The 17,038-nt window shown below is 37.8% G+C and overlaps 1 protein-coding gene across 1 annotated transcript in view; it reads right to left on the bottom strand.

Annotated features, from left to right (window-relative positions):
- DMGDH (dimethylglycine dehydrogenase) overlaps window positions 1–17,038 on the bottom strand; it is a 49,599-nt gene that overhangs the window by 27,639 nt on the left and 4,922 nt on the right. Inside the window, exons 3-7 of the mRNA XM_064438658.1 lie at window positions 12,678–12,776; window positions 11,267–11,431; window positions 10,615–10,819; window positions 3,092–3,340; window positions 1,700–1,898 (exon numbers count right to left, since the gene is read on the bottom strand). Coding sequence (XP_064294728.1) covers window positions 1,700–1,898; window positions 3,092–3,340; window positions 10,615–10,819; window positions 11,267–11,431; window positions 12,678–12,776 — 917 coding nt within the window. The remainder of the gene's footprint in view (window positions 1–1,699; window positions 1,899–3,091; window positions 3,341–10,614; window positions 10,820–11,266; window positions 11,432–12,677; window positions 12,777–17,038) is intronic.

Genomic DNA, 17,038 nt, shown 5'->3' with positions numbered 1-17,038 from the left:
AAATAAAATTCTAGTCTAATCTTGTCAACACTTTCAAAGTTATAAGTAACTGAAAACAGTCTTAAATTGGAAGCATTGAGCAACCTTAATAATAAACAGTGCTACAAGCTCTGCTAAATATACTTAACTTCTTTGCACATTAAAGTGCCTAGCAAGCTGCTAATTTTAGATTATAAAAACCCTCTAAACTAACTGCACTAAGTACTCTGTTACAATGTCCCTGCTAGTTGACTATGAGATAAGGATTTGCTAATGCACACAAAAAGTTACAACACTGTTAGAAATACTGCAGTGACCCAGAGGTGTAGAACAGAGAGTCAAAAGTCCCTGAAAAGCAGACAAAGCAATCCAATGACAGCAACACAATTGCGACCTGTGTCTAAATGTTTAGAGATTAATCAAATTCCTGAAATAAGTAAGTTGTTTAAAGGAACTTAAACATGTAACACTGGTCTTCAGTTATTCCTATATGGAACTTTGATTCTGCTCCCAAATGACACCAAAGAAGGAAAACAGGCTCCAAAGTCTGGTAGCACAGTAATGAACTTAAACAGTCTTTTTTGGGAACAAGGACTAGGCAAACCACTTTTGTAACTATAAGTTCTGCAAATGTTACTAAAAGATAACAATATTTTTTTAAAAATCCAAGCGGCAAAGGTGAATACCTTTCACAATGAATCATTGCAAAATTACCAAACCTTTTTATTTTGAGGGACTCGGAAAGCATGTTAGTGGTACTTCTTTATCTTATGATCTAAGGGTTTGTTTGGTTTGGACTGAAAGAAAACTGGAAAAAGCTGAGCTGGATTTTGAACAGCAAGTTAGGCAATTAGAAAAACAATTTAAACAGAACATGTTCAATAACATGTGCCTGGAATTGTATTCATTTAATTCTATCCATTTTTAATCAATGGTCAGACTAAGACAATTAAAGAGAACTCAGTAAGAGTTTTACCACTGACTTCAGTGGGACAAGAGTATATAAGATATAAGTCACATTCCAAAAAAACCCCCCAAAAAACATAATAAGCAGGAGATAATAAATTACACCAGTAAAATATCCATTCCTATTGGGACACTGCCCTCATTTGCTTTTCTCCAACATCCAGCAACATTATTTCTCAGCTCAACCTTCAACACTCAGAACCATTACTATGTTCATAACCCTAGAGCAGTCCATCACCCAGTATGCTGGCAGTACCAGCTGCTTAGTATGCCTTCCACTCTTCACCTGTAAGATAATTCCTCATATTAGAAGTTCTCCCTCTACCAATCATCCTACCTGTAATTTCAGTGACACTGGTTTCTGCATACGCCAAACAATAGTTGAACACAATGTAATTCAAAGTGATACATAAAATGAATCTGAAAGTGTATTGTAAAGCCCAGCACTTCTATGACTTTAACTTGCTGCACAGACAGTACCAAGTACTACCCATTTCTTGCTGCTTCATAAAGTGTCAAAGATATTGACAGAATAAAAGGAGGAAACAAATTGAAAAAATAGTGAGAGTTATGAAGAAGTAAGCAAGAGCTTGCATTATGTAGGTAGTGGTAATTAAGACTATTTCCAATTACATTCTGCATACATACAAAATACATGCAAAACAGCCCCAAACCCATAAAATTTTGCAAAGCTTGAGCTGAGTGTCATTTTAAAATTATGACAGACAAAAGTTGTCATGACGAATTTACTCACCCAAAACCAATAGCTACCCAGTAATTTCTGACACCCTGATGTGGTCCCACCATAGGAAGAATGTCTGGAGAATAGGTGATAGGACCCGCAATTGTGTTTACGATGTCTGCATTTTTCAGAACTGGGACCATTTCCATGGCAGCCTCAATATGCTCCATTATTCTGTCTAAATCAGACTCAAAAAGTTCTTTTCCAAAACCTGCACAAACATTTGACTCTCATTAGATGCTTAATTACACTGAAAATACTTACGTTTTAAATAGAGTTATACAACCTACATATATAAGAGTTATATGGAATTAATCAGTGAGTATGTTCAAGCCTTTGCCACCCAACACACAAAAATGGTGTGCACAAATCCCTAGTAACCTGCAGGATCAAGTTTATTGTCACTGCAGTTACACTGTCCTTTATACATATTTGTTTAACCCTAAGGTCATGCAAATTCAACAATGAAGTAGAAAGGAAGTGGAGAAACACAGAAACTTCCTTCTGTGTTAATAAGACCCACTTATTTTTCTCAATATGCAACAATTTGGGGAGGGGAAGAAAGGTATTGCCTGTGTCAGCCTATGATATCCATGGTGTTTAGTGAATTCCTGGATATACTTCAGCCATCAGTGTGGGCTCTAAGCATTACTGAAGGCCACTCTGAAGAGGGACTTGACATTACTGGAGACAATAAGTTTGGGAAGCTGTCACAGTGCAATCCAAAGGCCAACAATGCTGATTGTTCTTCCTTAGGAAACACGTGTTTTTTTAAAACACCAACCTTATTGACTGAATATAACTTTCTGTCTAGAAGTAAATGGAAATCTGGAACCTAGATATAACAGTAATCTTTTTTTAATAAGCAGCTGTATGCCATTGTCGGGATGTTTTGTACAAAAATTCTATACAAATCTACAGCTCTCTTGCACTTGTATCTGAGTTCAGCATTTTGTCTAAGACATCCCTTTGCTACTCCTGCGTTCCTATTTGACAACCACATTATCTCTGGGAACAGCAAAAATACAAAGCCCCTGTCAGTATGCTGGAAAGAACTGTAGTTTAGAAAGATTCCTATTCTGTTGCACTAGGCTACATAACACAGATTTGGTGACCGCACCTAATCACAACACACAGGCACCTGTTCAGAGAGCAAGATAAGATTATGTTGTAGATGTGTACTGTGTGTCTATTTCAAGTCAGATTTTTTATGTTACATATTTTCCTCTATTCACTCTTATCGTTAGAGTTCCATTCATTGAAAGAAAGTTTCTGCATTACAATCACACATTGCAAATATTTTCTATTTGCCACCCCATAAGGCAGCATGGCATGCTGGGATTTATACACATTAAAACATGTGCTAGTGCTTATCAAGTTTAAAGATTTCATGTTCTTGATTACCTGGTGGGACTCCATTTGTTACCCATGAATCCTGCAGCTTCATCTTCTCCTCACTTTCATAAGGACCAAATAAAAGACCATCCCTTTCTTGCCTTAGATAATATGATCCTTCTAAGTCACGAATCACAGGCAATTCTGCATTTAGGGCTTTTACTTCAGGGATACTTGATGTCACAACATATTGATGATGAACTGGAATGAGAGGGTGCTGCAAGCCAATCATCTTGCCTATTTCACGGGCCCAGAAGCCTAGAGAAGATTAAAAACAAAACAGAAGTATTCAGAGACTAATTTCAATGAATGGAAAATAACAGTAAAGCAATGCACTTTATAGAATTGAATTTTTTTCCATACTTTCATTTTCAAATTATTTTTCATATTATCAAGGATAATTTTCTCTCTATAATTCCATGTCCTTGTTCCTGATTGTACTGCCATATATTATTCTAGTATACAGTTATTAAAAAATAATTGGAAAAATACAAATTAGAATCATAGAATTATTATGATCGGAAAAGACCTCTAAGATCATCAGGTCCAACCATCAACCCAACACCCCCAGGCCTCCACTAAACCATGTTCCGAAGTGCCACACCTACATGTTTTTTGAACACCTCCAGGGATGGTGACTCCACCACTTCCCTGGGCAGCCTGTTCCAATGCTTGACCATCCTTTCCATGAAGAAATTTGTCATAATATCCAGTCTAAATCTGCCCTGGCACAGCTTGAAGCTCTTTCCTCTGTCCTATTGCTACTTGAGAAAAGGGACCAAACCCCACATTGCTACAACCTCCTTTCAGGTAGTTGTAGAGAGCGATAAAGTCTCCCCTCAGCCTCCTTTTCTCCAGGCTAAACAACCTCAGTTCCCTCAGCCGCTCCTCATAACACACATGCTCTAGACCCTTCACCAGCTTCATTGCCCTTGTCTGGACACATGGCATTAACTCAATGTCGTTCTTGTAGTGAGGGGCCCAAAACTGTACACAGCATTTGAGGTGTAGCCTCATCAGTGCCAACTACGGGGCACGATCACTTCCCTAGTGCTGTTGGCCACACTATTCTGGATACAAGCCAGGATGCTGCTGGCCTTCTTGGCTACCTGGGTTTCTAAAAGTTCAGAAGAGAGCTTAACTAACAGTCCTACAAACGCCACAGTTCATTTCAGTAAAGTACAGCTGCAATGCAGTCTTAGCAAAGTCAAAGACACTTATAAATCAGACTAAATTAGCTCACACTACAGGTGTTAACCTAGCCTCTTACTATCAACCAAATGATCTAGTGTTTTCCCAAGACAATAGTCAAGCCCTAACACCCCAAAAGAGCAAAGCAGTACTTCCAGACAGCTAACATAAAGAATTTAAGTTTCTCTCCTCTTTCACGTGCACAACGTGGCTCATACTAATTCTGTCTCTCATGCAGCAATCAGTTCATGATGATGTTCATATTGGTAAGTCATCAGTATGCTCTTCCACCATTGTCCAATTAAAAGTTCTGAAACAGACCATGACCAGAAAAAGCAAACAACAATTCTCCTGCCCTTGAAGCCTATACAGGCTCTTCATGTATACTACTAGGCATAAGTCAAAGAAGACCTAATTATTCTCTGTTAAGGTCTCTCCAGACTAGCTGTTTCCAGCTGGTAAGACATATTCACTTAGTGAGACACATGTGTCAAAGTCAAGGAGTGGAAGCCACCTAACTGCCAAACCTACTAGTTTGGGGTAGGCATCATGGTCACATCCACTGTGAGGCTGGAATACATAGACACAAGAATCAGTCAGATATAATTGACTGGGATAGCAGCTGCTCTGAGAAGCCTGGAATATCCTTCAACCCCACGCTCCTGATTCTTTGGATCAAGGAGTGGAGGTCTCAGAAGTGGGAATGCAGGGGGAAAATCCAACAAAGCAGGAGTTCCAGGGAAGTCTAGGAGTGAGGGCTGGGGGAAGGTGAAATGGAAGAGGAAGACGAGGTAGCAGGGCTTTCCAAATAAAAGGCTACATGTTATATGGCACCCAGGAAAAGAAGGCAGGTCAGCCTGGTTCCTGTGTAACCAGCTGATTCCAAACTGTTTATGAAAAACTACTTCTAGAGAGATTCGCTACCTAACACAGCTGCCCCTTCTCCTGGGACATACACTCAATGATGTCCACCTTAACATACAAGTTTTCTTCCTTTTTGCTGCTTACTTGTTTTACCCAGATGCTCCTACCTCTCTCTTCAATTCCAGTCTCTCCAAGATCTAGCCAAAATTTAGTTCTATGGGCCCTGAGGACACTTTAATGATCCTGAGCAGCCTCACTGGGACTTCTACCCACACCCCTGCCTATGCGCCCAGGAGCTGCATTTCAGGTAAGCTCAGGGCCTTCAGAACCTGTCTGAGCTGGATTGATTGATTGATTGTAGGTGTGCCTGTTTACAGCTCTGTCACAACCATGCCCGTGCCTGGCCATGGACCTCATTGATCCAGACCCTGATCCGTGGACTACTTCCCAGTCTGAGTTCAGCCCAGTCTCGCCTCTATCGTCCTGTCTGTTGATCACTGGGCAGCATCTGACCCTTGTTACTGTCACTGACCTGTTCCTGACCTGTGGATTGAGTTCTTGGCTTGGCCTCAGTCTAGCTTCATCACTATGGCTCTGCCTGTGCCTTTTCCCCACAAACTTGTCTGGATGCCTGGACATCTTGACTGTAGGCTGACCCAGCTGCTGGTCCTGGGCCTGGCCTGCTCTGTCCCTTGTGCCTTCTAAGAGTCAGCCCTTGCTGACTCGGCCGCTGACCTGCCAGCCTTGTTACCATGCTTGGCTCCCTGTCCCACAGGGAGCAGACGGTCTGCACTGCTTGATGACATTAACTTGGGAACACATCCTCTCATCTCTGGCATGGCTTAATGCCAGAGCAATTAGGAAAGTTGAGTTGGGCTGTGCTGGCCTTGTGCCATTCCCCCATGCCAAGACGGCTGTCAATCTCTTATTTAATATTGCAAACCAGCCTCAAAGTCTAACACCCATAGTTTTTAACAATGCAAAGTTTCTGAGGAAAATGTTTTCTGTGGTGACTCACTTGACAATTGCTGACAGGCAGGTAAAGCAAGGGAGTGGGAAATCCAGAATGACAGTAGAGAGGTCTGTTCAGTTAAAAGCCCCTGCCCAGTAAATACTAAAACCAGTGTCTGTTGTTCTGCATTAATCATATGTAAGAATTTTGCTTCTTAATGGCATCCTCACCACTTGGAGGAGACTCACTGACAGAACGCTTGCTAAGTCAGTTAAATTAGCTCACGTCATAGTCATACAGTCATAGCCAAAACACCCTTTAAGGCTACTGAAACCTGGTTTATGCTCCCTTATACAAAAAGAGGAAAAGAAAAAAATCTAATAAATTTTACTTGCAAGGGTTTCCTCTGTTATACATGACAAATACAAATGTGGATTTAAGCAGAGGCTAGCAATCTTCAGGGAACTTCTTTTGATTTGGGCATTGCCATGTCACCTACAAAGAAAACTACTTTAAGGTAAGGGCAGCTAATGATCCATAATGGAGAAAGAAAAGTGAAATAGCAGAAAATTCCATCTCTAGTATGATGCACTGTTTTCCTGCCAAAATTTCTTGGACTTAAAGAGATATTCAAAAAAGAATGCTTTGGGAATATGCCTCTAATAAATTCACTATTTTGCTTACTTGTTAAAACAGAATGAGTGGGAAAATATAGAGAGCAAATATATTCAAGCTCCCCAAAGAAAATAAAAATGGTAGACATGGTAGACTTAATTTTAGGTCTTTTAAACTTTGTTTCTTTCAAAATAATATTAAATTTCTTAGCCATTAAGTTTGCGGAAGTACAAACACAGCTGATTTTAAATTGCTTTTGAATTAAAAGAAAATAGTTTTGGTTTGCTCAAAATAAAATTCTAAATATTGTACTTCTAAAAAAATCACAATTTTGATAAATGCTTATTTAATTGCTTAGAATAACAAGAGCTGACATTTACTAAGTGAAAACTATTACAGTTTTCATTTTTTAATAGCAAAAGCTATTACAAACACAAAAATGGTAAAAGAAATAGTATGTTTTCTGAAATAAAATTCCAACTGGAAGCAGATGTCAGGTCCTATCACACATAGTAGAGATAACGAAGGCATAAATTATGTCTCAAGGACATTTGTGAAGATTAAATTGTAGCGATTGCAAACATCTGATGCTGAAATATTTAGTGGTGGTAGTACTTAGCATATGTGTTGAACTATGTAACTATCTCTTCTTTTTAAAAAAGACAAAATCTTCCATCACTATGTATGTATAAATGGTTGTATATACAATGTCTACATGTCTGCAAATGTGTGCTTATATACATACATGCATACTTTATATAAAAACTAAATTAACTGTTTTTGCAGACTTTAATCAAACATTCCATTATAAATAGGCTGCATACCACTTCAGTAGGCTCAATACCAGTTAGTTCATGTCAGGGATTATTAGGCATCTGCTGTCTTCCAAAATGGAAATCGCACATAAGGAGCAGCTAAATATTGGTTGAAACTAGTTTGTTCCAGTTCCACAGCAGATGTCCACTGGGGGTTGAGAGGGGAGAGAGAATGTAGAGAGCCTTCTGATACATTTTTCTCCGCTGCTGTTGCAACACGAGCCTAAAGTATGAGCTCTGAATTATACCAGTCATGATTGGTAGTGGAATGAGGCAAGGCGGAGAAGAAAAATGAATGTTAGCTAAGAGAACATTTATAAAACATATGTGTTACACAGTATTGATTTCACATTCTTAGCCACAATGTTAAGCAATATGTGCTCCAGATGTTCATTTTCACGGAATAGTTAACTACACAAGAGACTTAACTACATATATTGGTGGTTTAATAACTTATTAAATTAAAAAAAACCCTGAAAATTTCCCAAGGGCGCATTCTGATTTTTGCAAATAAACTTTGAAAAGCATGTACTAGAAAACTCTGCCTAATGTCAACTTGATACATAAGCCAAAGAAAGATAACCATACTACAAAAATATCAGGGAATTACTACATCTGTGATACTTCATCCATATGATGCAGAGCCAATGGTTAGGAATAATGAGTGTGTAGATTTTTGTGGCCTAAATAAGAAGTCTGATTGCCAAAAGAGCTGCTTTTCCATTCCATGATCTTGGATCATTCCCAGACCAATATATCCATACTGTGTAACAAATGACATAAGGATCCTATTAGAAAGAGAGCTTGTGATTTTGTAACTGAATGCTGTCCCATAATTCATACCTGAAAGCCATGAACTGACAGTCCAAAGGCAATCAAATATCGATGCCTCTCATTTTCAAAGTGCTTGACTTTGTGGTCTAAATAAAATTATTTTAATTTGGTTTCCCTGTTTCTGTGGTTCCTTGCTTTCTAAAATGCACATGAACTCTTCCAGCCCTGTTTCTCTCCAAAATGTCATTATGTGGACCACTATGGAGATCATGACAGTTCATCATCATGCTTAGAACCTCAAGGTGAACTTTTTCAGATCCCTGCTATTTTAGCTAGGCTTCTAGCAATAGCAGGTGATCACCTACGTTTGGGAAGCACATGACCAGAAAGCACATTTTACAATGGGGTTTCCAGTTAGCCTTTACTGAAAGCCTGAAATGATCTAACATGGGGCTGTCTACACCCCAGACATTGAAAGAAAGGTCACTCAGTAAAGCTCATCCTCTGAGTTCAGCCCTTTTATTCCATTCTCTCCAAATTTCTCTCTATCCCAATCTTCTCTCTTCCCCATCCCTGCTTGTCCCTTACCTGCTCTTCTTGTCTGCTCAGTCTCATACCCTACTCTTCTTACTCCAGTCCTTACATCCTTCTTCAGCTATTTTGTCTCCCTGTGCAAGGCAGTCTCCCCTGTTAGTCATATCCTGACCCACCTGCCTTCGCTTCCTTCCAGTCTACTCCTATCTACGTCTCTCTTGCTACTCCACCAGTCTTTCATGCTTGGACAGCTCAGGCAGTCTCAATTTTCCAGTGTCAGTTTCACACAAAACCGGTCCTCAAGTATCCTTCCTAATCTTTTTGTCCAAAAACTCCAGCTCCAGTTCCATTAATGAAACAGGTCAGATCCCTTTCTGCTATCTCCCATATTGGTGTCATCCTCACTGTTGCAATCCCCACAGTCCCTCCTGGTTTGAGTTTCCTTATTCAGCAAGTCCTCTAGCACACAAGTGTTCTGCCTGCTGCCAGTGCTCCCAACCACCTCCAGGAACCTTTCCCAAGTATTTCACTCTCCCAGTCTATTCCCTAGTTCAACTCACTCATAATTCCAATTGTCAAACATGTTTATTCTACCCATCAAAAAGAAGAGTCCATGTCTCAGCTTCTTAATTTTATCTGCTTTGCTGTAGAAATAGATGCTTTTTTCTTTCCCATTGCACAGATCTAAAAAGTAATTATAAAGACATATCCTTGCTTGCAGTTCATTTGTCCCATCTGGGCAAGAATTGAAAGTCCTCTTGAGCATCACAGCTTCCTACTGAAGTCTGACTATTCACTGAGATGGGATGTATGAAAGACTCATGCCCTAAAAATGCAGATATTATTCCATTTGAGACAGGGAGAGTCTGCAAAAATTTCATCCAAATGGCAAATATTCCGGATGTTTTCAAACAATTGAAAACAGAAAGTCTTCCCCTAGGAAGTAGAAGGTACATAGGAGGTAGGATGTGCCAATGGTTTCACCAATAACATATTTTTCTCTAACTTGCATAAAGTTTCTGTAACTTCTGAAGTTTAGATTGAATGCAGGTTTTTAGACCTATCAACTTGTTTAGGAAAAAAACCCACAAATCCAAAGGACTGTTGCTGAAAAGCTTTTTGAAGTAGAAACATTAGTTTGGCTTCTGTAACACAATGAAGAATAAAAATTGCAGATGTAAAAACAAGCTCCTTTGTGCTAGGAAATATTTATTACATGAAAAAATGTATTGTTAAGCCAAGTGCATGTTTAAAATACTACTCAAAGGGCAACAGAAATCTCTGTTTCAAAGATAAGTGGATAGAGTTAAATCTTAAAGAGATAATACTGAAATAGACAGGGTTATCTTACTTGCTGCAAATCCTCAGTCTGTGAAAAAACAGTGAAGACATTTCTACTTCACTTGTACATCCCTTTTCCCTTCCAAAGTTGCTTTCATTAGATCTTAGAGGACAATATGCATAGACAGTAGCCTGTCTCTTCTACACAACTTACTGTAGACCAGTAAAGGTCTCTTCTGCTACTAATATCTGAAAAGGCAGTCTTGACGGGTAACTGCTGGAGGCAAACCAGAAGGAAATATTATTAATGTCTAGTCAAGGACAATTAACATAAGAGCTAAATTTTCACAATCCTGTAAAGTAATATGTCCAAAGTACATTTTACCACAAACCTACTGAATAGTCAAAAACATAGATTATTGATTCCTGTAATCCACACAATTCAGTATAGATGCTCTACGCCTGCTAGTTTGTAAATCTGAAGAGTATACAAATGCTGATGTTACCTGCAGTATTCACAATTCTCTTTGCTTGAATTATTCCAAGTGGAGTTTCAACTTCCCATGTCCCATCTGACCGGGCATTCAGATTAGTCACTTGGACAGGGTAATTTAATTGGGCACCATATTTTCTGGCTCCTGCAGCCAAGGCCATAGTGAGAGAATAGGGATCAATATGACCATCTCCAGGGTTATACAGGCCAGCTAAAACCTAAGTAGAGGTAAAATCCCACAAAATGAAAGAAATTAAAATCCATCAAAATTAACTATTTTTTAAAAACCTCTTTGTTTCTTGAATGCAGTAAACCTTAGGGAGTCAAATCAAAACAAATTTTCAAAACATGTAATAGTATCAGGTCTTCAGCTAGCTGACAACAATGGTGTAAGGAAGTAAAATTACTCAGTTCTCCCATGCAATCAAGGGCTACAATGCTTTAATATTATAATATTATATACAGTATAATTAATAGTATACATACTGGCATACAGTATGCACTAAAATGCATGTGAGTCTGGTTTTTGTTTATAATGCATATTTTTTCACTGAAAACCAAGAATTCAGCATACAATTTGTATAAACAGACCCTATATCTATATATCTGATAAACCAATATTTAAGTGCAATGGAAGTTATTTTTCATAAAATTAGGTTCTTTACCATATCCATGTTCAATAAAGGAAATAGCTCTTGTACTTTCTCAGGTGTGATTAGGTACTGCTCTATTGGGTGCCAACCAGAACGAGTCATTTGGTATTTGAATTCATCCACCCTAGTGGGGGTTGAAGCAATTCTGATGCTGCCAGGCTGATGAAACCCCACAGCCTAAAAAAAAGAGCAAAAGTGAATTACTGAAAGAACCTTTACTTGCCTTCATAAATGCATGTTCCTATGCTATGGCAAGTCTACAGGAATTTTGCCACTAACATCACTGAAAAGAGACTCAAAGAAGTTAGGTGCCCTTGAAGCAACAGGACTTAGATGTAAACTCCTAGAGAAAACATTATGTAAATAAAAAGTTATCAAATTAACTTCCTATGTTAATATAAACTATCTTCAAAACAGTTGTAAAAAGCTTTTAGAGATTTGATAAATATTTGAATTTATGGCCTCATACACTTTCAAAAATAGAATCAGGTACATCTCAAATTAAATAGTTTATATTGAAATCTATGATCTGCATAATTTTCTGTTGAGATGCTGCAGAATAAATTTAACTGACTAAGCACCTTTATCAGTAAAATGAATAACCACCTACCTTTTATTGTCTTTTTAACAAAGTAGAAATCTTTATAGAGCTGTACACTGAATGCTCACTTTCTGGTATACACTATTTACTTCACCTTTTCTGTGTTACCTCACAGGACAGTAATATGGCTGAATAAGTCTTTTTGTAGAACTCACAATGATAATTTGCTGTAGTATCTTATCCAGCTGACCAGTAGAACGAAGAAAAAAAGTACTTTACTACAATTATCAAGTTTGCAGACTTGTGCAGTGAGGATCATGACATTTCCGCTGCTGTCTGAAGCAAGCATGAGTTTAGTAAATGAAATCTATACGGCTGAATGATGCCAGATAAAAAAGACAACCCGTGTTTCTCTGTATACCCATTCCTTAAATCACTAAATAAAATAACACATCACTGGAAGGGACGGGAAGAATTGCAGCAATCTTCTCAAGTACAGACAGCATCATATCATATGAATTTTTAAGTGGACATGATTAAAGCAGGAATGTATCATAATCAATCCATTCATTCCAGATCCTTGATGCTATTTTAACTCCTATACCAACCTAAATGTGCAGACTCTCAGTCTGCTGAGCTTCTGAGATGTTTGATGAAAACTGTTTTCTTAAACTTTAGAGGGATCTGGGAAAACATCTGAAATATTTAGTGACTAAGCATGAGACTATATCTAGGCAGGAGAATATATTTCAATAAAATGGGAGCTTTATGATAATAATGAACACACACATAATCAATTTATCTACTTCAAACTTTTTTGTAGGACCATTCATGAGGTTAACACTGATCTGAATTAATAATTTAAAAGGTTAAGGAGATTACCTGTCCAGTCTCCTCTTCCAGCTTTTCATAAAGTTTGATGCTGTAAGAATGGATTTTCTTCAGGTTTATTCCAGGATGAAAGTAAGTAGTTAAACCAGCCTCAAATAAGAAATAGGAACACCATAGAGACATTATTAGAAACACAGTGTTTTCTTTCCCTCCTTCCAACTGTCATTCAAAATGAAACTGACAAGATACTGTAAAGAAAACAACATGTGGATAGAGCCAACTGCTACAAAAGTAAAAATAAAATCCTCTCCCTACTTGTGGCATTCTTGTTCTCTGCACATGTGTTTTTCCACCTGTTTTTTCTCATCAGATTTGTCAACTCACGATACTGTTGCAGTTGTTCTCTCTTATGGTTTTCTTTCTTCCTTAAATTATTCAGTTGTCAGTTTCAAATCTTTTGGAAGAGACATACAACTCTTCCTGATCAGCTAAATAAACTGATTGTCCTGCTATATGTCCTGTAGAAAGATCTTTTCTTTCTTGCAGATGGAGATGGGAGAGAAACCAAACTTTCACAACAACCAGATCTCAACAAAAGTTATTACTTTCCTGGGGTGTGAACAGTGGGGCAGTGGAAGTCAATGTTCTTCTGTTCTCAACAGCTGTCTCGGGGCAGTTGAAGAGCCACATTTCAGAAGTAGCTTAAGAAATTATTATACATATTTTGCACATCATTTTACTAAGTCTGACTTTAGAAAGCTGTCAAGCCTTTTGGGTTCATGAAAAGGTTCAGATCAAGAAGTTACTACAGCCTCTTCTATATTTAAGGAAACTATTCACCTGCCCACAAGAGTCAGATGCATCAATCTAATGACATCTGCAACTGCAGACATTTAGCACTTAAAAAAAGCAGAATTAAAGTGTTACTGAAGTTAAGCATATGTCTTTGTATCTCCTGAATTTGACATCTCACCAAAACCCTTCTTCCAAGTGAGACAAGAGAAAGGCAAAATTACCTTAGGTTTTCAAGCTAAGTAACTAAATCTATTTAAATGCTTTATATATATCTGTAGCGCATATTTTGATAACTAAAATAGAGCTTATTCTTAAATGAAGGTTGCTTCAGTTAAGGGAGCTGGGCACCAGAGTCCACCTTTGAGTTCACTGCCATTCTGAGAAAAAAACAGCAGGAAAACTAACAGTGAAATGTAACACATATAGTAGAGTTTTGATAGTTTCCTTCTAAGTACCCTAATATGGACACACGTTAACTACTCTTGATTTTAGCTTAACAGCTCTGTTCTGTGATACATATTTTAAGGCTTTAACTTTTAAAGCTAGTGGAATAACTGTAGAATTATGAATAACAAAAGCAAGATTTAATGGTCTTTAAAAACATAATTTAAATGAATTTAATTATGCTAGGAACCTATTAAATGTTACACTTCTCTACAATTAACATCAACATATATTGCATGAATTACATCACACATTCTCATTTTCTGAAACCATAGCCTCTTCTGGCACATCTTTATTGGTGCAGCTTCATATTTCAGAAACAATTAGCTTCAAATTGCTCTTAGAAAATGCCTTACACTCAGATACCATGTCCCTCAAAAAACATAAATCATACTCACTGCCTGAGATAGCAGGTACTCAGTCACTTCAGAGCAAGAGTATGACAAGTGTCTGGCATTACTGAACATATGTCTTTACACTAGCCATGGTGTTAAAAGTTTTTCCTACCTTTCTTTGTGAGGATTTTATCTTTCTCATATCTTAAAGTTTATATATGGCATCATAGTGTACTGCATGTGTGAAATGCCAAAATAAACCAATAGAAAAATGTGCAAAATTAATCATCTACCAGTTTTATATTTTTCAGTTGTGCCTGTATTTTATTCATAAATTGGCTCTTGTTCCCTAAGTATGTTTGGTATTGTTCATTTCCTCAACAATCTGAGTTTAAAAAGTGTTCACACAGACCTGTAGGAGGAAGAAAAATCTACTAAGGGCCACATTAAGCACAAAGCAGGCATGTTAGATCAGGAAGTCCCTAGGCTAGACTAATAGTCTAGAAAAATATTACTTGTCTTTTTCTTATTATCATATCGGATCATCATCATACTGGACACTAGGTATTTGACTAAATGCAGTTTTGATCTCATTTTTACAGGTGGTTTTACGTTGTTGTGAACACATCTATTTTAGCTACCTCAGACTAACCTCAGGGTTGTAAGAATTTGTAATTGCAGAATTTGTAATTAAAACTTGCTTGTTTCTTAAAAAATAAGTCCCAAAGCCCTTTTTTTCTGTGTATACAGAATAAATAAAAAAATTAGGCATTGAATTATTTACACTTCATTATCCATTTACAATAAACTATGAGTAATTAATTTACTTGTACCTACGAATTGTGTCATCTCATATTATTTTTACCGTCTTCTTTTATTTATGTAAACATTTTCTGGTCTTCTGTTATTTTTCAAAATGTAGTAATATATTTTCCAGATGTAGGGAAATTCCATTTCAGTGATCATGATTAGTAATTTTGAACCAAATGAACCACAAATCACTGGCAAGTTAGCTATAACTATGTCTAGTCATCTATACATTATATACTTATATTTTATATTTATCTACATGCACATTATATAGATAATATGTATACTTTATACTTAAATTGTAACTCCAACATTTTTAAGTTAATAAAAGAATTTTAAACACATTTTATGCCTTTTGGATTCAGCTAAGGAATGATTCTGATTTCAGGAGTGCAGTTGGGAGACAACTATAACCTGACTAGACTATATAAAAATTAAGATCATAGAGTCATAAAATAATGATAATAAAATAAACATATTGAATAGGACCTCAGGAGGTCTCTGTCCAACCTCCTACTCAAAGCAGGGTCAGCTACGACATCAGACAAGGTTGCCCAAGATTTTTTTCAGCCTGGTCTTGAAAATCTCCAAGGACAGAGACTGCACTACTTCCCTGGCCAAGTACAGGAATTTGCACTTGTCCTTGTTAAATTTCATTAAGTTCCTTCCCTCCAGCCTGTCTAGGTCCGTCAGCATTGTTGCTGTGCCCTTGAGTGCATTGCCTGGTCCCCCCAGTTTGGTGTCAGCTGCAAACTTGATGAGCATGTACTTTGTCACTCTGGATCATTGATAAATATATTAAACAGGATGGGTCCCAGGACAGACCCCTGTGACACTCCACTTGTTTCTGGCCTTTGGGTAGAGTACAACCAATTAATCACTACTCTCTGAGCCCAACCATCCAAATGCTCTTTTAACTATCTAGTTGTCCAACCATACAGAACATAACATCTTCTCTTGAATACATTAACTATGTACATTAATACATGAACACATGACTTATGGGAGAGTGTCTAAAATCTTGCTATAATCCAGATAAGTGACGTGAACTACTCTCCCCTTGTCTACAGATTCAGTCATTTTATCACAGAGGCAATCAGGTCTGGTCAGACCTGATTTATGCTTGGCAAATCTATGCTGCCAGTTCCAAATCACCTTTTTTCTCCTTTATGGGCCCAGAAATATGATCTGAGACTCACTCCATAATTTTCCCAAGAACAAAGTATGGCTAGCTGGCCTTTAGCTCCCTTGCTCGTCCCTTAGACTTTTTGAAAAGATGCATACATATGCCCTTCTCCAAATGTTGGGCACCTCCCCCAGTCTCCACAGTCTTTCAGAGGTGATACATGTCCACCCTTGCAATGCCATCAGCAGCATTCTCACATCCAGCCCATCTGTTCCAATATATGTGCATGAGTCAAGTTCTCCCAGTAATCCTCGTCTTGATCTTCACCTACTGCTAGCAGTTCCTCTTCTCCTCGAACCCTGCTCAGAGCATAGAGGCCTGAAAACCTTGTCAGTGAAAACTCAGGCAAAGAAGGCATTGAGTACTTGAGCCTTATCAGTGTACACTCTGTGACTAAATTACCCACCTCATTCAGCAATGGTCCTGCATTTTTCTTGTTCAGATTTTTACTACTAATGCAGCAGTAGAAGCTCTTCTTGTTGCCTTTAATGTTACTTAAAATTCTCATTAATTCTCACTGAGCTTTGGCTTTCCTAAAGTCCCCTGCACATGCCCAGGCAATTTTTCTAAATCACCCCTTCATATCCTTCTCCTGATTCCCCCTGCTGAACACCACATTTGGCTCCGAAACTCAGTCATGAGCTCCCTGTCTGGCCCAGCTGGCCTCCCAATATATGTTTCAGGATGGACCATTCTTGTATTTGAAGGAGATTTGCTCTAGGTTTTGCTCTATTAACAAAACAGAGATTTTATTATTGTAGGTGAACATGATCTGGGAAAATAATTTTAAGAATGGATACTTTGCTATGAGAATTGACAGAGCAATTTTAAGGCATTTTTAC

Source organism: Phalacrocorax carbo, chromosome Z, assembly GCF_963921805.1.
Source record: "Phalacrocorax carbo chromosome Z, bPhaCar2.1, whole genome shotgun sequence".
In the NCBI taxonomy this organism is placed as follows: Eukaryota; Metazoa; Chordata; class Aves; order Suliformes; family Phalacrocoracidae; genus Phalacrocorax; species Phalacrocorax carbo.
This window is presented reverse-complemented; position numbering and strand designations above follow the sequence as displayed.